General features: G+C 58.1%; 2 protein-coding genes across 5 annotated transcripts in view; both read right to left on the bottom strand.

The window, feature by feature from the left end:
* Window positions 1-247: 247 nt before the first annotated feature.
* APEH (acylaminoacyl-peptide hydrolase) lies at window positions 248-8,797 on the bottom strand. 2 transcript variants are annotated; one of them, XM_043443015.1, is made up of 22 exons: window positions 8,733-8,797; window positions 8,525-8,657; window positions 7,941-8,067; window positions 7,476-7,563; window positions 7,301-7,376; window positions 7,048-7,211; window positions 6,744-6,881; window positions 6,556-6,647; window positions 6,433-6,473; window positions 6,226-6,347; window positions 5,706-5,766; window positions 4,518-4,615; window positions 4,005-4,056; window positions 3,043-3,131; window positions 2,468-2,606; window positions 1,890-1,973; window positions 1,722-1,802; window positions 1,287-1,375; window positions 985-1,175; window positions 769-871; window positions 581-687; window positions 248-487 (listed from the first exon to the last, which is right to left on the bottom strand). In XM_043443015.1, exons 1-22 carry the CDS (start codon window positions 8,742-8,744, stop codon window positions 382-384), a joined length of 2,193 nt encoding a protein of 730 aa, XP_043298950.1. In that variant the 5' UTR covers window positions 8,745-8,797; the 3' UTR covers window positions 248-381. The 2 variants fall into 2 exon arrangements, with proteins under 2 accessions (XP_043298950.1, XP_043298951.1); XM_043443016.1 differs by lacking the exons at window positions 7,941-8,067; window positions 8,733-8,797 and having other exon boundaries at window positions 8,525-8,661.
* A 2,188-nt stretch (window positions 8,798-10,985) lies between these two features.
* Window positions 10,986-20,349, bottom strand: part of BSN (bassoon presynaptic cytomatrix protein) — a 79,062-nt gene continuing 69,698 nt past the window's right edge. For 2 of the 3 annotated variants that reach the window (XR_006264611.1, XR_006264612.1), the window contains 6 exons: window positions 19,466-20,256; window positions 19,239-19,338; window positions 18,597-18,728; window positions 18,283-18,337; window positions 17,845-17,937; window positions 10,986-14,970 (listed from right to left, as the gene is read on the bottom strand). Coding sequence is in view for 1 of the 3 variants with exons in the window: in XM_043443174.1 (XP_043299109.1) it covers window positions 18,297-18,337; window positions 18,597-18,728; window positions 19,239-19,338; window positions 19,466-20,256 (1,064 nt within the window). In the remaining 2 variants the exon portion in view is untranslated. The remainder of the gene's footprint in view (window positions 14,971-17,844; window positions 17,938-18,282; window positions 18,338-18,596; window positions 18,729-19,238; window positions 19,339-19,465; window positions 20,257-20,349) is intronic. The other variant, XM_043443174.1, reaches the window with a different exon arrangement.

Genomic DNA, 20,349 nt, shown 5'->3' with positions numbered 1-20,349 from the left:
GAAAGTGGTGTAGGGCAGTTTCTAACACAAGGGGCTGCAGCTGAGGGAGCTAGCCTGGTGGAAAACTGCTTGGCCAGACAGTGACAACTGAGCCTCTCACTGTCCCCTCACACAGTCCTCTACCTCTCACACTGGAGGTAGATGCCATCCTGATGACTACCATACCTAGGGGCCTACGGTCTCTGAACCCCAAGGGTGGGGCTGGGGTTAGGGGTGGCTTGGTACAAAGTACCAGCAGGAACCAGACTCCGTGTCCTCATTTATTATGAGTATGCAGCCCATGTTCCTCGGCTCACCCGTCCATGAAGTCCAGAGCCCAGGAAGCCTCTCACCGCTCTGCCAGACCCTGGGGCCCTCCAAGCCGTGCCAAGGGGCAGGGCTTCAGTGGCCCAAGTGCGTACACATCCAGATCACAGCATTCATGAAGCTGTCGGATTCCACCTCCACCTCTGAGAGTGCATGGGTGCTTTTGGGATAGAGCAGGAGCCTGGGGGATTGAGCAGCAGTGTGTAAGGATCAAGGTACCTTTGCTGCTCACCAGCCCACCAGCTGCGAGGGCTGTCTTACTGTACACACTCACCGAACAGGCACGTTCCGGGCCTTGAGGGCACGGTAATACTCCATGCCCTGCTTGAAGGGCACACGCCGGTCCTCCTGGCCAAGCATCAGTAACACTGGTGTCTTCACCTAAGTATGCAGGGAGCAGTGGTGAGCAGGGCCCAGGGCCCTGGACAGACTGGTGGTGCGGAGGCGAGGAGGTCTCCATACCTGAGGGGTGTACTTGATGGGTGACTTGTTCAGCATCTCACACCACACGATGGGGTCTGGCAGGCAATCGCTGCTGTAGAGGTGGCCAGCCTCCACCACACACCTACAAGACACCACGCTAATGCAGGCCCGGGAGTGCCGGGGCCCTCAGGAGCTCCATGAGGATATGGAGGGGAGGGGAGGGGAGAAGGGCGGGGGTCCTGTGGGCACACCCACCAGTCAGGGATGTCCGTGGAGCCCATCATGGAGGCAATGTTGATCACAGGGTTCCGCACCACGCAGGCGCCGTAGGTCTCGGGGTACTGACCAATCAGGTGGCAGGACAGGAAACCGCCATGGGAACCACCCAACAGGGCCACTCGGCCGGCATCAAAGTGTTCCTCCTGGAGCACCTGCTCGACTGCAAACTACAGGGCGGAGCAGATCATGCTGCAGCCAGCAGCCTGCCCGGCTGAATGGAGCCACACCCCCGCTGTCCTACAACTCCCAACCTGTCCGGAAGCCCCAGTCCCTGCTACCTGGACGTCCTTCACATCCTGGCTGCCCACATTGCCGGGGAGGGAGAGGATGCTGTCCTGGCCAAAGCCCGTGGAGCCACGATAGTTCACTGGAAGCCAGGGAGGGACCAGACAGGGTGGTCAAGTGACATTCCTGGAGCCCTGGATACCCTTTCATCTCTATGTGAAGTAGGCCTTGGGGCCAGCTGCATCAGATGCCAGGGGAAGGGGCCAAGAGGTCGGAGATGGCCCAGTGGCCACATGTCCTTTCATGGGAGTTGCAAGTTAGTCCATGGAGCCCGAGGCTGGGCCAGGGCAGTTTCTGATAGTGATTACCAGTTCAGGACTGCAGAGAGGCCTGGAGACGAGGGCAGTACCCGCAACACTTGCACTGACCAGGCCCACCCCATGACCACCCCACAGCCCCACCAGAGCTGAAGGGCCCTGCCCCCTCACCTAGTAGTACTGCAAAGCCCATCTTGGAAAGCATGGCTGGGAATAGCATCCAGGAAGTGACAAATGATGAATGGGGTCCCCCTGCAGATACGGAACAGACAGAGGGTGAAACAGCCAGCTAAGGAGGGGTGGAGAGGGAGGGCAGGGGCTGTTAGGCTAGTTGCCTACCGTGGGGCATGACCACCATGGGCACCTGGGTTTTATCTGGAGGGTCGCTGGGCTGGATAAGGATTGCTTCAAAGTCAAGACCAACTGTAGGGGAGAAGCAGCAGTCAGCAGACCCAGGGCTACTGCCCAGGGCTCTGCCAACTGAAGCCTCCGCTGTAGCTGCAGGTCTGGGGCTGACCTCTGACACAGGAGGCCGGGCCAAGGAAGCCCGCACTGTGATGCACGGACCCCAGGGGGCTCATTCATACTCCTTCTACCCTGGTCAGGGAGTCCCGTTCTCTGCAGGGACAGCATTCTGCAGGAGGTGTGGTCACAGAGGCCTCGAATACACCTGGCTTCTTTGGGCTCCGCTATCCCACTGCAGATGACATGGCCCAGTGATGCCCAGAGCAGGTGCTCAGATGCCTGGACACTACTCCCCATGATCGTCCACAAGAGGAGCAGAACAGCTCTTAGACACCATCTCAAACCCTGCCCCCGCCCCGCCAAAAATGTGAGACGGGAAGACAGGAAAGGTGACCACCGATGCTGTGTGCTTGGGGAACCTGGAGGTGTCCCTCTGCCCCTGCCCAGCTCACCATACTGCGCATTCTCTTGCTCTGGGGGTGGCTGTAGTACCCGAATGCTCCAGGAGATGTCAGGAATGGGCTCGGCCTCCTCCAGGGACACCCACACCACCTCCTGCTCCGTCCCCGCAGGAGGCAGGAACCCGACTTTCTGCCAAGGGAAAAGAGTGGGTCACAGGTGGCCTGGCTGCCTCCCAGCCTTCCAACCACTGTGAGCGTGGACGGCCCTCGCTCTACTGGGCCGTCTGCCCACCTCCAGAGGGCACGGCGTGGACTCCTGTAGTAAGCTGGTATATACACAGGCACTCACCCAACCACACGGAGGTACCCCACCCTCCTCAGCCTCTAGGCTATTTTACACCAGAGGACTGAGCACTTTCCCAGGCACCCTGTTCTGTACGAAGCAAACTTCAGCTCAGGCGTTCCTCCCCATGGTGCCAGATCTCGTGGATTATCCTGAGCTGAGTCTGCATCCTGGCTGTTCATGAACTGACCAGCCGCAGTCAAGGCTTGGGTCAGTTCCCTGACCTGGGAACTCCGCCTGCACAGAATCCCTGCCTCCTGGTCTGCGGCCCACCAACACTCACCAGGCACGGGGGAAGGCTGGGCGTGGAGAACTGGGCCACCATGAGGTCCCGGTCAACTGTGAGCAGCTTCCAGCTTCCACCTGACCCGCCTGGAGAAGGCAGAGGCCACCACTATTTCCACCCCCCTCCACCCCCACACTGCAGAGCCAGATCCCCCAGACTTGTGGCTTTACAGCCAGGTGCCCCTTCCTCCATGAACAGCAGAGGGATGCCCACAGAGGGCTGTCTTGGCCAATGACAGCCAACTGCACACAGCTCCAGGACAGCCTCCTTCTCAGCCCGCCCAGCCAGTGGCTGTGCCCTGGGACTGCCGGATCTGGCGACACACCAGACCCCACGGTACACCCACCCACCCCTTGATGACTCTAGTCTGCAGGGTGGCAGCTGGGCCCAGGAGGCTGGGCACGGCGGTGCGGTGCTGATTCTAGGCAGTGGGGTCCAAGGAGTAAGATTCCGAAGCCGGGGACTGTACGATGAGACACAGTTTGGGAACAACACTTTGGTAGCTTTGTGAAGGGGTGGGTATAGCCTGGGCAGGTGGAGGACTCAAAAAAAAAAAAAAAACATTTTAGGGGCAGGATCATCAGGCCTGGGTAAAAGGAAGATGAAGAAGCCAACCCAGGGCTTCTCCTGGGCCCTGGAGAGGCAGAGGTGCCTCTGCCTGAGGTCTGAAGAGTCGGGAAGATGACTCTGGCCGATCTTGGCCAGAGAGACTTGTGTGGGTTTGAGGAGCCACGTGGGGGCTGTGCTGAGCAGTGCCAGGACACAGTGGGGGCAGGCAGAGGCAGGGAGGCAGCGTGTTGGCTGGCTGAGGGTCCTGCAGAGGCAGGGTCTTCAAAGCTGTCAGTAGAGGCTGCGGGACAGTCAGTGGTGCAGAGTGGATGCGAGCGCTGCTGCAGCCCCATGTGCTTGAGCTCCGGCCCCTCCCCCGGCCTGGCTGGCCCCTCCCCGGCCCTGCTCACCAGCTGTCAGAGGGGTCACAGTGCCCTTCTGGGTGTCCACAGCAAACAGGTCCTGAAGCAGAGGGGAGGCCACGTGTGGCACCACATCCAAGGGCCCTTTGGGTCCTGCCCCCACCTCCTCTCTACCTTCCTGGGGACCCTGGGGCCAGGCCAGATCCATGAGTGACTACCGCGACAGCTACTCAGAACAGTAGGTATGGCCTGGGGACCTGGGTTCAAATCCCAGTTCCATCACAACGTGCTAAGTGACCCTGGGCAGGAGAGGGAATGCCTCTGAGCCCCTTCCTGCTACCCTGAGGACCCAATGATATCACACCCCAAAGAAGTCTGGCATACTGTGGTGTCCCCGCTCAATCTTGGGGAGAAACCACTGTCCCACCTCCATCAACTCCCCGTATGGTGGTGCTCAGGGGCACACTCCCATGGCAGCCCCCGTGTCCCCCAGATGTCCCAGGCCCGCAGCTCCTGGGGGCTGGTCAAGGGCTGCCTCTCAATACAGTCAGGGCCCCTTACCTGCCGGCTGCGCTGAGCTGTGTCAAAAACCACTCTCTGGCTGTCAGCTGACCAGCATCCCAGAGGCAGCAGGCTGCAGTAGATCCCAGAGAAGTTCTCTGCAAAGGCAGAGAGCTGGGGGCCATGTCCAAGAGTGGAGGGGATGGGGGGTGGGGGGCAGCAAGACTATAAGGAAGGCTGGGTTGCTGGGGAATTCACCTGGGGCCCCACACATGGGTACCCGAGGTGATGAGGAGCTGCCTGAAGTGTGGGTTGAAGGGCAGAGGCCTCTGAGGGCCCAGGAGAGGGGCAGCTTAAGAGCTCCTGAGAGAAACAGTAGGCACTGGCATTCCTGTGAGCTGCTCTTATTGGGCCCCTGGTAGGAGCGGATGCTGTAACCAAGGTAACACCTGTCCGTTACCATACTTAGCTGACTGCCTGGCCCAGGGGCCTAAATAAATCCTACCTTCTAGTATAATCACTCATTTAACCCTCACTACAGTCCCGCAAAGAGCAGGGACAGCCACATCCCCCTCACATAAAGGAATGGGAACTCATGACACTGCCCAGGAACACCCAGCTAACACAGGGCAGCCAGAACTCATACCAGCTGCCTCCCTGTAACCCAAAGAGAGGAAAAGGAGACCATCCCTTGTCCCTGACTCCTGGAACGGACCAGGTGGCCTGAGAAGGCAGGAGACTCACCCCTCACATCCTTGGGATAGCCTGGGATCCCAAGCAGAGCTGTGAGCACCCAAGACTGTGACTGGAGTTTATCAGCCAAGAGCCACCCTCCCGGAGACCCTGCCTCCTGAAGGGCTTGGAGTGGACAAACACTGGGGTGGGGGTTTGGAGTGGGGAATGAGCACCCTTTTGTAGGACCTGCCAACCTCGTGTACTTTCTGAGAGCCCGTGAGGAAGCAGGGGCTTTAATCAGCCACTGGAAGGACAAGAAAGATCTATGGGCTGCAGCCTGAATGAAACCGTCTCAGCTCTGATCCAAGTAACTTCCTTCTGTCAGAACCATGCCTGATGGTGATGGCCCCACCCGCTGCGGCGGCTGAACCTGGGGTGGTCCGGCAGAAGGGGAGACTTCAGAAGGAACTCAGGACGGAAGAGCTGAGGAGGCTGGCCCCGAGCAAAGAGAACAGATGGCTAGAGAACAGAGCTGCAGGCTCCGCGGGACCTGCCCCGCCACACACCCCTTACCTCCCAGTTGCCGAGGCACGACATCCACCACCACCACGGTGACCCTGGTATACCAGTCATACTGGAAGACAACAGGGCGGTTAGGCCCACCAGGGGGCTGGCAGGGCCCTCAGGGCAGGGAAGGGAGGACCTGAGAGGAGCCTGATGTATCTCCTTTCTGGCGACCTGGACCAGAGGTCTGGAGAGGCCTCTGACTTTCACGAGGGGCCCAGAGCCCACTACATCCCAGCCCCTTGCAGAGCCCGGCCACATGCAGATGAGAAGCAAAGAAAGGAGCATTCCTGTAGACAGAGAATGCTCTCCAAGTGGTTAGTCTTGACTGTACAGAGCCTCCCAGGACAGCACTCTCAGCCTCTAAGCCCTGCCTGGAGCGAAGGCCGGGCGGAGCTCACACCATCACTGCACCCAGGACAGGAGGTCCACTGAGGGGCTTGTGGGGAGTCGAAACTGACTCTTCAGCTCTCATCCACCATCCCCTCCCTCCTGTTGACCTCCCCCCCCCGACTCCCCCCCAGCTCACCAGGCACAACTGGCCACACTGCTGATGGGGGACCAGAGATGGGAACTGCAGGTAGACGATGCGACACTGGTCCGGGCTCAGCCGGGGAGAAGTGACAGCCAAAGAGTCGTCCGAGAGGAGCTCTGGACCAGACAGAAATGTGAGCATCGTGCAGGCTGCCAGGGCCCAGTGTGTGTCAGCAAAGCACGGGTAGGTGCCAGCACGTACCGCAGTTCCCCCCAGTGAGGTCCACGTAGTACAGGGCTGACCTGGAACCAGAAGAGACACACTCAGCTTCAAGGCCAGTCTGAGCTGCAAGGCGCCCTGCCCCACCCCTTCGACTGTCCTCACCTCCGATTGGTGCAGAAGCGGATGCCCAACCGGAAGGGTTCATGCCACCAGCCCGCGAACACCACACCTGTGTCTCCAGGGGCCCAGAAGGCCTGTAAACAAGACCACGGGGCCGGTGTGAACAAGGGGCAGTCACTCAGGCAGGGCCCCCAGACTCCAGGAGTGAGGCAGGCCAAGTCAGCACTAACCTGGCCAGGGGACACACTCTCGGGGACCCCCTCAAGCACAGAGATGTTGCCACTCTCGACATCCAGCACACAGAGTACAGGCGTGCCTTTGGAAACCATGTTTTCTCCCCAGTCTTCGTAAAACAAAAACTGGTCCCCCTGAGAACACAAGACACTCGATGCCCAGCCTGTCTTGCGGGAGCCTGCCCTGCCCCCTGGAAGCCAGCACCTCCCCAGTTCTGGTAGGCACAGAGTGGGCAGAGAGCCTACTGAGTTCCAGGGCTGCCCAGACGGGCCTTCACCAACTGGCCATGGCCATGAGCACCTTAATGGCCTGGTCTGGCTTCTTCGGCCTGGCCACCTCATCATCGCTGCCACTGACATCCAAGGCTTTGATCTGAAAGAAGGACTCAGCCTTGGGGCGCTTCTTCTCTGCCACGTATAGTAAGTGTGTCTCCGAGTGCGACCAGGACAGGCAGCCAAAGCAGTCTGGGTGTAAGGAAGGCTGATCAAGGGGAGCCCAGGGCTACGGCTGCCCCTCCTGGCCACCCTGCCTGCTCACCAGCCGGCTGCCTCACCATCCTCGTAAACTGGCCCATGTTTCTCCAGCGCTGACAGGTTGAAGCTCTTGAGCTTCCGGTTCTTCTCCCAGACCTGAGGACATCTGGTAGTCAGGCTGCCTGTCCTCCAACAGAGTCTCATCTGTGGGACGGAGCCCCCAGCTGCCCACCACCTGGTCCTGTACAGACTCACCTCCAAAAACTGCTTCTCCTCCCCAGTGCTTCCAGCCTTGCGCAGCACGGCTTTCATGGCACCTGAAGGAGATTCTCTGCTTAGCAGCCTGAGGATGATACAGGATAGCGGGTCAGGATGACCTCCCACCCAGTGACAGCCCATCCAGTCCCCTTACTGGTCAACCTCTTAGACAAGATTCTTGAGGCTCCAGCCTACATCCACCCCTGCAGCCCTTCTAGTCCTTCCACAGCAGCTGCCTGCCTCCGCTTCCTGGGGCAGGGCCTCTAGTGCCATCCCAAGTTTGGAGCAGACCTCCAGCGCTTATGACCACGTCATGAGAGGCTGCCTGAGCTCGCAAGGAGCAGGAACCTGGCTCCGGGCTTCCCTTCTGGGTCAAACCCACACCAAGGCCCACGGTAGGCATTCAGAAAAGGCTTGCAGATGGCTGGGGCCTTGCACACAAGCTTCCTCCCTCAAACTTACTCCCCCCGGGTCTCCACACTGTTGCCCGCAGGCCCTGCAAACACCACTGAGTCCCCATCATGGAACACCAGGTACTGGCGGCAGAATCGGATGTTCTCCATGCGTTCCAGGTCCCTCTGGGTCCATTCTGCGAGGAGAGGCATGAGACTGCTCAACCTGACCAGTCCTGGCACGGGCTCCCCTCCCCCACCTCCCTCAATCTGTCTCTAGATATTCTAGGGGCAGGATGGGTAACACTCCAGCCCAGCTCAAGTCTAGGGCTCCATGGCCTAAGCTGACAACATTTCAGGAGAGAAACCACTACTGCTCCTAGCATCCACCCTGGAACCTTGAGGGTGGGTGTGGGATAAGACAATGGGGGTAACCCTTACAAGACCCACGCTCTGCACTCATGGGCACCAGCTCATAATACTCCAGGTAGCCCCACCCCCACCCCATACACCTGTGTGCACAGGGCCTCTTGGGGAGGCACCCTTCCACACCCACTTTCCAAGAACGGCCTTCCTCCACACACTCGTGTGCACCGTCAGGCAGCGAGCCCTCCACGTCCCCCTCCTCTCCCCGATTCCCCTTCATACACACACCAGTGTGCACCGTCCTGTAGCGACCCCCGTACTGCGTGGTGACCTCCGGGCCCAGGCAGGCGGCGCTCAGCGCGGGCTGGCGGCTAAGGCCCCGGTACAGCGCCGCCGCCTCTTCGGGCTCGCTCAGCAGCACCTGCGCAGGGGACACAGCAGGGTCAGGCCCGGCCCGGGCTTCAAAGACCTCGGGAACCGCGGGCCGATCCCTCACCTGCCGCTCCATGGTGGCTCTGGGCCGCCAGGGCGAGGCGGGGCCTGCTGGCGCCCGGAAGTGAGGCTCCGGGGGCGGAGCCCGGAGAGGCCCAGCCCGCCTCCGCCACGGGCTTGCAGTGAAGTGAGAGGGGCGGGATTTTCGACGAATGGGCGAGGACGGTTAGCCAAGGGGCGGGACCTCGATGGTAAAGACCCGGGGACCTGTAGGAACAAGTAGGGGCTGCGGTCCCTGGAGCCCTGCAGGGGAAGAGCAGGGATCTCTCAGAAAGGAGCCAGCTTCTCGGGGAGGGCTAGGCTGATGAGAGGCGAGCTCTGTAGGCCAAGTCCCCGCCTGTTACTGGGAGGGGACGGAATAAAGGCGCTGGTCTTTAGGGAGAGGTGAAGTGTGCAAGTAACTACAGGGCCCACGAGAAGAGGGGGTGAGGCCAGACTATAGACCGAGGACTCTTCGAAGACAAGGGAGTGGGGGGCGAACTGGGAGGTGCTGAGCCCAGCGAGGGTAAAGTCGAGTCCAGCAAGAGGTGAGGGGCAGGGCCTAAGAGGTGGGATGCAAGCCAAAGTCAACCCCAGCTGGTGTCTCCCGCAGCCCGGAGGCTGGCTGTTGGGTCCTCCTGGTCTATTGCTAGGCATGCATTCACCAGACGCTGCTCTGCAGGAAGAGAAAAGAAGGGCGGAGGTGTGCTCCTGGTAGAATGCAGAGCTCTGGGGCTTATGGCAAAGAAGGGAGGATACAAAGTTCACACAGGGTGTTGCCAGGTCTTATCGGACACCAGGCCTGCCCCAGAAGCTATCTGCCCCTCCAGCCCTTCCCCACCCTGCTCAGTGGCATGTGGATGAGCACATGAGCTTCTGTCTGCCGTCCCAGGCCTCAGCCCGAGTTCTTGGGTGCAGAGGGCCTGGTGGGGACAGGCTCCACCCAGAACCAGAGTCCTTCCTGTGGAATGAGAAACCTGGGCAGGAAGGCTCCCTCGGGACGATGGCACTGGACGGGGCAGGTTACCTTGGCAGGAGAGGCTGGCCAGTTATCTGGCCAGAAGCAGTGGATGTCTCCTGAGCTTGGCTGAGCCAAGGAGCCTGGCTCCCTCAGGACCCTGTGTCCCTGTGCCCTGCCTTGCCTGCGACTCAGATCCCACTTGACTGGCCTGCAGCTTCCCCTTCCCCATCAATCACATCAGACTAGTCAGGTGAAAACAGTTTCCATTTTCTGAGGCCACTTATTTGTGAGCATCCATAGGTGCAGGCCTGTTAAGGCCAGAACTGGGGGCAGAAAGAGCGGCCCCAGCCACCCATCTGGGTGGAAAGTTGGAAACGAGGATGTTCATTACAGCGTTGTTTACAACAGGAAAGCTGGGAACATAATGCCTGTCTTTGAGGGGCCTGGCTGTACGATCAAGGTGCAGCTCTCTGGAGGCTGGGCACTGGAGGATGAACATCTAAGTATCTGGAATGAACGTGTAGAAATAAACAGAAGGCTAGAAAACAGGAACTGCTGTATCTTCTGACTCTGTTTAAAATGAAAAAGAAAAACACAAGAAGGAAAGACATGCATCAAGGAAAGACATGCATCAAGATACTAACTTTGAGGAAGGCCAGAGGTGAGGCTGATACTCTTTTCACGTATCTGTGTTTTTAAACATTTCTAGAAACTCAGGGTTTCTTTGGTAAGGAGGCTTTCCTAGTCTGGGGAAGGACTAAGATCTAGTAGCCCCCAAGAGTTTGGGGGTTGGAGTGGACACAGCCAAGGCAGACAGGTGTGGGCTTTGTTGGCAGCACCAGGGGGCAGCACCTGCTCACTTGCGTCCTCAGGAACCAGGCCCCAGAAAAGTGTGCACCCCAGATACTCGCAGACTGTGGAGGCACCCTCAACAGTCTGCCCTTGAGTGGGAGTAGGTGGGAGGGAGGGGATATATGTATACTTATAGCTGATTCACCTTGTTGTATAGCAGAAACTAACACAACACTATAAAGTAATTAAACCCCGATTTAAAAAACTTAAAAAAAAAATATTAACAAGTCTGCCCAGTGAACTAACTGCTCTCTCCAGGTTCAAGCATTAAACTTGCCTTTGTGGAGTGACCCACTGTCTTTGACCAGATTGCTGTGAACTCTGCTCTGGCCTTGCCAGTACTTCCCGCAACTTTGCCTTCTCATTCTTTCCCTTTAACCATGAAAACTTGGGGCTGTCACAGTTGAGGGATTTGTTCCTCTGCCTGCGCCTGCCCATTTCAGAAACCATCCCAGAGACAGTCTGTAGGTTGTTTATATCAAGTCCTTTTATTCTGATACCACAGAATTACCTTGTCACAATACAGGGAGAGGGACACTGAAGTACCACGAGTTCTCACAGAGCACAGGAGGACGGCACACGGTTCACAAGGTCACGTGGAGGACTCGGGTCATTGCACTTACAACTGTAAACTTGTTTGTTTGACTTTGTACAGCACTCTTCCCCCCTCAAAGAAAGAAGGAGAGAAGGAAAGAAGGGAAGAGAGGAAAGAAGGGAGGCAGGGAAGGAGTGTGTGGGGGGAGCCAAAACAAGACATGGAAGCTAGCAGAGGAAAGGCGTGGGGCGGCCACCGCTCTCCAGGGCACTGCTCTAAGAGAGGATGGGCTTGTTGGCTCCCAGAGGCCGAATGAGGCAGACACGCACACACACACTCACACGCTTGTTCACATGCACACACACAATAATCTCACGACTTCACAGCTCTCCCGCGCCACCCCAGTGCACATGGCAACAGGGCTGCTGGTACCCAGGGAGACAGAAATGGTATCTTTGAGGCGTTTCAGTTGATCAGGCCTGTCCCTCTGACCCTGTCGGAGTCCACGATGACAAGTATTTACAGAATGGGGGGAGGGGGCACCAGGGCAAGGGAAGGGCCAAGAGGCCAGGGCCTTGTTGCCATGGCAAAGGATCGGCCTGGAAAACTCCCCACAGGCTCCAGAAGACAGGACATGGTTGCTGCCACTGCTGCCCTCTCACCATGGGCCCTGAGACCACAGCCTCTTCCCAAGGACTAAGCGATGGTGGGACAGGGGTTGTCGCTGTGAATGCGTTGGGCCCTCAGGTAGACAGAGCGGGCAGTGCCCTTACTCATGACACTGGGTTGGGGGAGGGTATAGAGAAGGCCTGGACTGCTTCCCAGAGACATCCCCGTGCCTGTGTGGAGATGTGCCTGGTGCTCCCCAGCACCCAAGGCATCGAACGCTGGTCCCTCAGCCTCTGGTCCCCCGAGTCACAGCTGTATCTACACAAGGGCCAGCACACCTGTGGCCCAGAGGCCTGCTCCAGCCACCTTCACAGGGGGTGATGGTACAGATGTGTCCTGTGGATACGTTGAGGGGTGGGGAATGGCAGATGTCAGAAATGTCCAACTCAGAGAGCTTGAACAGAAAGGAGATTTGCTGAAAAGTCAATGTGTGAGAGCCTGAAACTAGCCTTGATGGAGGCTGGCCTGCTGTCATCTCCCTGCCTGTTCCCTGCTTCTGGTCCCGTCCCTTGGCCTTCTGTGAGGAGGCTCACTGCATTAGTCCCTCACATACGTATCCAGCCACTAGGCACATCTCACAAAAACCTGGCCCTGGGTGGTCAGAGGGGCCAGATGATGGCCTCCCTCAGCCCTCAAACAGATGGCCTCACATAGCCCAGGCCTGCTGTCTGCAATGAGGCAGGTGTCCCGTTGGATGGATGAAGCCCAAATCCAGGAGGGCACGGCCTGGGCCCAACAAAGCGGGTAACAGCCTCCTATCTCATCCACAGCTGCCAGAGGTGGGCCAGGATCCCTCTCTGAAAGGGTGTGTAGACCTTATTGGAAAGAAGAAGAAATGCAGACCCCTGAGAAATGCATGGTGCAAGCTCTGGAGGAAGGCCAGGCCTGGAGGGGTCGGGTGCCTGCTGCACGCTTGGCTCAGTCATGAGCAGTGGCATGCTGAGGCTCCAGAGATGAGGGCTGGTGGGGTGTTTAGGTCCTGGGGACAGATGCAGAGAGTGTCACCACAGAACCTTCTGGAAGTTTTGTTATTGAGATGCTTCCCAAAAAACTCCGCTTGAAGCCACTGTCTATGGGAACACCCACTCTGATGCAAAGTGACTCTGTCAGCTGTCCACGCCACAAATGCAAAGGTCCAGCCTTTCCTGAGCACCCTCTGGCCTCCAGTCCCAGCCTAGATCTCCCGGCTCACAGACCTTGGAGCTTACAAGCCAGAGGAGAGGCACAGAGCAGGCGCAGTCAGGAGCTGGGGTCCTAGGACACAGACAGGCCCCACTCTTGGCTTCTGTCTCTCTGGCTGCAAAGGCAGCCCAGCTCTGCCCTTGAACACTGCCCCGCTGGGAAGGGGTAGCCAGATGTCTCTGGCCCAGGGCCAGGGTAGGGGCAGGGGGCAACTTACAGATGGAAATCCCACAGCCAACCTTCCAAATGTTCATGTGCACACATCCTGTGTGGGCTCCCACCACGTGTCTCCCCGGAGACGTCTTGGTCAGAGAAACCCGCAGGGTGTGTGGGGTCTTGTACTGCCGGGCCCACGGCCTGGCATGCTCAGGCAGCAATTCCGGCTGTCCTCACTAGCTCGTGCAGAAGTCAGCTAGAAGCACTCCTGAAGGAGGGGGTCTGAGACAAAAAGAACTCCAAGCAAGAGGGTCGAGCATTTAAAATGGATGAGATCGTGCAAAGAGGCTGCGAGCTGTGCATGCTCCGCTGCGGGACCGGCGGTGACTCGCCTGGCAGCAGTGAGTCCTGCCACAGGTCGAACATGCCACAGACTGAGAACTTCACGCACACGGTGGGAGCAGGGGAGAGGGAAGGGAGCGAGGGGTCGGATATGAGCTGATCTATCCAGTTTCTCAATTGCATCTTCGCAATTAACTCCTTATACATAACACGGAATTTAATAAATATTAACAGTTGTCTTTGAGGGTTTATATTTCATTGCATAGAACGTTAGAGATGAGACTTGCGGCTGTGCCCAAGATGAAAGGAGGCCCCAGAAGGAAGGGCCTCGGGGAGGAGCCCTGCCCAGTCCACTGGGGTGGATTGGACAGTGCCACCCACCCCAGCACAGGCCTCTGGGCCCTTCTCTCACTTAGCTGGCAGAAGCCCTGGCCCCTCTGCTCTGAGCACATCCACTGTTGATGGCTTAAGAAGGACTGGAGTTCCACGGTAAACAGAGGCGGGCTGAGGGGCCTCCCTAGACCCCGCCCTGGGCTTGTGCTCTTGGTGGCCTGCTGCCCACTATTGCTTCTTAGTCAACATTCTCCCTGTGCTGAGCAGGGGCAGAGCAAAGAGGAAACCAAACCATCAGTCACAAGGTGGTGGTGGAGGGGAGAGGCAAGGAGGCGAGCCGAGAGAAGGAAGAGAGAAAGGAGGGGTGGGGGGAGAAACGAAAGAACAATGTTTATGAGGTATACACTTAAATCAAACTGAAATGATTAAGGCTGTTCTTGAAATCAAAAGAAATCCCCAGGTGTACGAACGAGGAGCCGGCTGGTCGAGACAATGGCGGGGCCGCTGGGATGCTCACGATGACTGGGGGGAATGGCTTTGAAGACGGCGGCGGGCGTGCTAGCACGCGGCCGCCCACAGGCTGGGAGAAGCCTCAGCCGGCGCCCATGCTGCTTTTCGGAGCTATGGCCTCTGATTTCAGCGATGAGACAGTGTTAGGTCCTAATGTTTGTAAAGTTCTTCCCAATCCCACGCGAGCCACGTGGACGCCTGCTCTGGAGTCACCCAGAGGACAGGGTGAGGGGGGCAGGGCCCTGTGGCCACGGAGGGATCCGGGCCAGCTGGAATGTGAAGGAAACGGAGCCCGGGGCCCCCAGCCCTCGGTCAAAGCCCCTCTCCAAGGCTGTGGAAAAACTTCTGGCATGGTGGAGGGAGGGCAGCGTCCGTCAAAAACAGGCAGCGTGCGCCCCAACTCTGTGTATAACGCATTGGAGGCCGGGTTGGCCGGGCCGCGGAGGGCAGCTGTGGGAAGAGCAGCAAGACTGCCGTGTGGCAGGGTCTCCAGAGAGCGTTTCTCCCTCCCACCGATGGCTGCGCCTTGACGGTGGCGCCCGAAGGAGAGCAGGGTCTCTGGGAAGACAGTCACGGGTACCCCGGTCCGGTGGTCCCACGTGACCAGCAGATGCTTCACCCCGGCAGCTGATGTTAGAAAACATCCTGTCCTCAACTGAGGCCCGATAGCCACGTCCCACCTCTTGTGAGTCTTTGGGCTGAAAGTTTGTCAGGTTGTAGATGCTTGGAGGAGAAAAGGAGGAAGGAGAGAAGGAAAAAGGAAAGATAGAAAAATTTGGTCAAGCACCATGGACAGCTGCCTCCTGCCCACCCTCCTTCCAGCTGTCCGCCACAGGCTGATGGCCTGGCTCCTCCACACCCACAGGATCCCAGCCCCGCTGAGGCGGAGGAGATGGGTGCCGGGGCAGGTTTGAGGTCGTAAAGAGAAGGTCAGGAAGAAAGAAGAAATAGGTTGGCCAGGAAGGGACATTTCTTTAACACAAGTTGCTTTATATGTGTCTATTATATATAATCTCCAGTATGTGTGAGTTTACCTGTACTGAGAGAGTCTGTGTTATGCTGTCTATTTTGTTACTGTAAAATTAAATCGGCCATTTCTGAGACAGCTTTGGTTTCCAAAAAAAGAATGGTGCCCTTTGACTGATTAGTACTAGCAAATAAGCAACAAAATGTGGCTCTGAAAACAATTACACTGAAGAAATAATACTCTGATTGATGTACAGTCTATGGCACTTCATGAGAATCCTTAGCAACATGGTACTTAAAGCCATGATGTGCTTTAAAAGATACACAGTTGTGGTTTTGCTTGGCACAGTCATCTCTGTCAGATCCCTCCCTCACCACATTTTAAAATCTATTACATAAAAAATTACTCAAACAAAAATGACTGTCCATGCACGCTCTCATCTATAATGGCAATTTTAAATACAAGGTGTACCTTTGTTATTTGTAAACCTTGAAAGAAATAAACTTATTTTTTTTAATTAAAATAAAAAGAATGAGGGAGATGGGGTTTTGTTTAAAATAACGAGCCTCTCCCAGCCTACTTCTGAAATCTCCACAAAAGACATCAGGAGACGGACACTCACAGCAGCGCTGACCGCTTGGCCCGATCAGCTGGATGCCAGACCTTGAGGGAGACTCCTTGAAGTCCACAGTGAGTGGCCTCAGTGGCCCGTGCGTGTCATGGGGTGGAATGTGGGACGAAGCCACGCTGGTGGCTCCTTTCACTCCCCAGTGACACAGCCCTAGCCCTACACCCAAGGCGGATCCTGCCATGGGCCTGGTCCTGAGCTGCCCCTACCTCCCCTCCTTTCAGCACAACTTCCCATTTCACCTCTGTTCCAGGGAAACTCAGAGAAAACATGTGGTGGAACGGGAAGGTGGCAGGGAGTCCGCTGCCCTGGGGGTGAAGGCGGGATGAACGCTGGAGTGCTGTGCTGTGACTAGTATCCTTAGAAAGAATTCTGGCTCTCCACTTTGGCCTGCAAAGCCCAGCCCAGCTGGCTCCTCCGACTACACCCTTGGACATCCCTCCCCTCCTCTATGGCTCTGGCTGTGCTGGCCTTCTGTCTGTCCCTGAAGTCTATCTGTCTCATTGGAGGCTCTGCAGGTGCCATTCCCTCACCCGGGCACAATCCACAGCAGCCTCTTCTCCCCGCTTGAGCCTCACCTGTCACTGACCACCTTCTCCAGAGCAGACCCCTCTGCGCCATAACTGCCTCACTGGTTTGGGAACACTTAAAACCTTCAGAAATTCCTTTTACTTTTTTTAAGACTTTTTAAATAGATTCATATGCTTCTCATTTTTTAAAATGTTTTCTTTTTACTTAAGGACTCAATTTCATTTTATTTAATATTTTTGGCCATGCTGTGTGGCATGTGAGATCTTAGTTCCTCGACCAGGGATCGAACACACACCCCCTGCATTGGAAGTGCAGAGTCTTAACCACTGGACCTCCAGGGATATCCCAGAAATTACCTTCTCATCTTTTTTTTTTTAAACTTATTTCTTCTCTGCCCCTCTTAACGGGCTACCAGCTTCAGAGGGCAGGGACCCAGTCCTGTTCTCTGCTGGATCCTCAGCACTCTTCAGAACAGGGCATAGCACCCACTTGTACTTGACAAATACTGAATAAATGAATAAATAGATGGGAACTGGACATTTCCAGTCTCCCCACTGGTCCTCCAGAGACAGGTGGCTCTTTTGATCTCACTCCTTCCTACAAGCAGGCCAGGCCTGGGCAAAGGCCCCAGAGGGTCCCAGGGCTCCCTTGTGATTTGACTGTTGAGCGCCTGGCCCTGCCACACACATGCCTGCCCACCGTGAGAAGCACCACACCTCCATACTCTCAGCAGCAGAAGTGGCAAAGGAGGGGTAGGAAGAGGACCCCAAGGCTACGGAATGCGAGGAGGTGGTCCCCGGTTGTGCGCAGAGCAGCGCAGACAGGCAGCCTACCCTCCGCGCCATCCTGCAGGAGGTACCACTTCCTGCTCCCTGCCCAGAGGCAAGGCCAGGGCCAGAGAAGGCTCTAGGCCCAGGCGTCTGATCCTGCTTTGATCACCGCAGCCCAGCGAGAGCCAGGGCCCCCCTCCCGAGGCCCTTCTGCTCTCTTCCTGGGCCGACCTGGTCTGGAGCTGAGACTCGTGTCTGAGGGTCCTCCCCTGACTCTCTGTCCCTTTCCCATCCACCTCTCCACTCATTCTTCATGTCCCTCTTGCAACGGTGAGGTCAATTTTATTTTGACGTCACTCTGAGGACTGCTAACTCAACAGGGTCTGGGGATTCCGGCTTCATCTGAACGTCTGGAGCAAAGTGACCAGCACTAGGCCTCAGAGACGGGGCTTTGGAATCAGCACCCAGTGTGTGGAGCCCCAGTTGTGGGGCACAGTGGGTTCTGCCCGTCCCTCCCTGAGGTTACCACCTGAGTCATCTCAGCCAGCTCAGTTGTCTCTGCCTCCAGGTAGCTGCTGGGCCTGTCCCAGCTGAAGGAAGCTCCCCCAGGCCCCTCTTAGTTCACACTTGCAGAAGCTGGGTTGGCGGCCTGGGCCCTTCACCTCCTCCTCCGCCCAGCCCAGCCTGGTCCTGACACTCACTGTTATACGCAGAGTCCAGAGCTGCACCCAGGCCTCTGGCTCCAGAGATTTTTCCACAGCAATGATATCATCTCCCTTCATTTCTTCAAGAGCCTGTGGAGTATACAGAAGGGAGGGCTGGGAGGAGCTGCACCCCTGGGGAGCCCCCTACAACCTAATGTCAACGTGTAGCTTTCAGAGCCCTGTCAGGGGCTGGGGGTACTGGAAAAGGACAAAGAGAAGCTGGCCCTGGCTTCCCTTCGCTGGGGACCTATACTGTATAGGCCCCACGTTGGGCCCTCTGTGCACAGGGCCCCTCCTCCGCTTCTTCCTACACTCACTGCAGCTCTGACCACATTAGCCGCTGCTGAAGACCATGCTCCTCCCAGAAGACCCCCCCAACGCCAAGTGCCTCAGGCCTTTACCAGGGGAAGCTGGGTATAGGAGGCTCATACTCACCCTGCAGGGCATGGTCACCAGAAGGAGGAGAATTTTTTGCCAAAAGCAGACACAGCTGTGACACAGGAGAAAGGAAAGAGGTGTCAGGAAAGTGGGCGAGGCTCCCTCCTAGTCAAGGCCATTTGGTACACCAAAGCCAAGCTCAGCCTGAGGGGCAGGGACTGCCCTGAGGATAACTAGGCAGCAGCAGGTGCGCCCTCGGGCTGGCCCGTGCCTGGGTGACCCAACTTGGAACCATTCCCCAGACCCAAACTCTGCCACGGTAGGGCCTGTGAGCAACGCCCACCACGGACCCGGCCGTAGGCACTGCTTACCTTCCGTCAGCTTGCCGGCCTGCTCCGCGGCCCCACCGGGGAGGATCTTGGAGAGCACGCTCTCCCCTTCAGCACCGGGCTGGCCGGCAGGAGCCCCTGGGGTCCCTCCAGGCTTGGCTCCAGCCTTCACGCCTAGGGGGAAAGGAGCCAGCATCACGAGCCGTGCCTGGACCGGCTCTTCCGAGTCTGAGCAGGCGAGTAAGGGCAACACAGGTGCCCTGTGCAATGGAAGGTGAGGAGGAGGATGGAGGAATCAAGAGAGGAAGGTAAGAATGGGAAGAAAAGGGATGTGAAGAAGCAGAAAAAGGAAGTTGAGGATGATAAAGAAGGAGCAAGGAAGGGAAAGGCAGAGAAGAAGGGGGGGGGGTAGAAAATAAGGAGCTAGGTTGTGGCACTGTGCTCACCAGCGCCCCCCAGGAGCTCCATGCGGAGCTGCCTGGGCCCTAAGTCCCCGGTGCTGGTGACCCATTGGCTAATTCTAACCCCAGGCTCATTTCTGCTGGGGAGGCCTGCAGCGCTGCACCGGGCACTTCTCAGGAAGCAGTGATGGCGTGCAGTGTGGGGAAGCTCGGGGTGCCAGTCAGCGTAGGAAAAGGGGAGGTATTCTGGGTCATAGACAAGGGTGCCCAAAGCCAGGCTTACCTGCAGGGCCAGGTCCTGGCGGCGGCTGGGCCTGAGGAGGCCTCCCCTGCTGGGGCGCTTTGGCGGTCCCTTTAGAGCTGTTCGCCTGCTCTGTCCGTGGCTGCAGAACACAGAACACAGCTGAGCTACTGCCCATCCGCTCTGCCCAGCCTGAAACCCAGGGCCCATCCGAGCTGCGGTCCCAGCATCCACCCTGCGGGGGATCTGCGTGCCAGAACCCTACTTACTGGTCCTGATGGCTGGGGGCCTGTGGCTGTCAGGGGCCCTGGTTGAGGCTTCCCTGCTGGCTGGCTGGCAGCAGGGGCCGGACCCCGGGCAGCTGGCTGGCCCTGCTGCTGCAGCCGAGCCTGCGATGGGGCCTGCTGCGGAGGCTGCAGCCCGAGACCTTGCTGTGGCTGCGGCTGTGTCTGCGGCTGGCGCGACGCTGTTGCCGAGGGCGTCTGCCTGGACGGCGGCGGCTGGGACGGCTGTGGCCCTGGGGCTGCCTGCCGGCCTTGCGGCTGCGGTTGGGATTCCAGCTTTGGCTGCAGTGCCGCGGGCCCGGGGTGGGCCTGCCGGGAGCCCTTCTTGCTTTCGGAAGAATGATGGTACGCTGACGGAGCACGGGATGGCTGTGAGTATTCGGCGGAGCTGGGGTACCCAGGCTGACCTTTCTTCTGCACGGCCGGGGCAGGGCTGGCCTGCGGGTGAGGCCGGGCCTCATGGCGACCCACGTCCCGAACGTGTGGTTTGGTAGCACGCCGGCCCGGCTCCTCGCCGGCGTGGCGGCCCGAGTGCCGCCCATGGTCACCGTGGTGTCGGTGTTCCTTGGCTGAGGCGTGGCGGCCAGGGCCACCCTCATCGTGTGGCCACAGGCCCTCCTCGGGGGGCTCATCGTAGTCGTGGTAGCCGTGCCTGGCAGGGCCTCGCTTCTGGGAGGAGGAGGAGACTGCGTGGCCCCCATGGTGCCTGAACCGGTCAGAGCGGGCATCCCGGGGCTTATCAAACCAGTCTGTCTCCTCCTGGCCCAGGTGATACGCTTCAGAGACCAAAAACAGAACACGGTCAACCCCCGGGCTGGCCGCAGGGGGTTGGCCCAGCTGAAGCCATGCAAGGAAAACAGAGAGTGGGC

Source organism: Cervus canadensis, chromosome 22 (genome assembly GCF_019320065.1).
Source record: "Cervus canadensis isolate Bull #8, Minnesota chromosome 22, ASM1932006v1, whole genome shotgun sequence".
NCBI classification, from domain to species: domain Eukaryota; kingdom Metazoa; phylum Chordata; class Mammalia; order Artiodactyla; family Cervidae; genus Cervus; species Cervus canadensis.
Note: the sequence above shows the minus strand (reverse complement) of the source record. Positions and strands in the feature narration are given on the sequence as shown.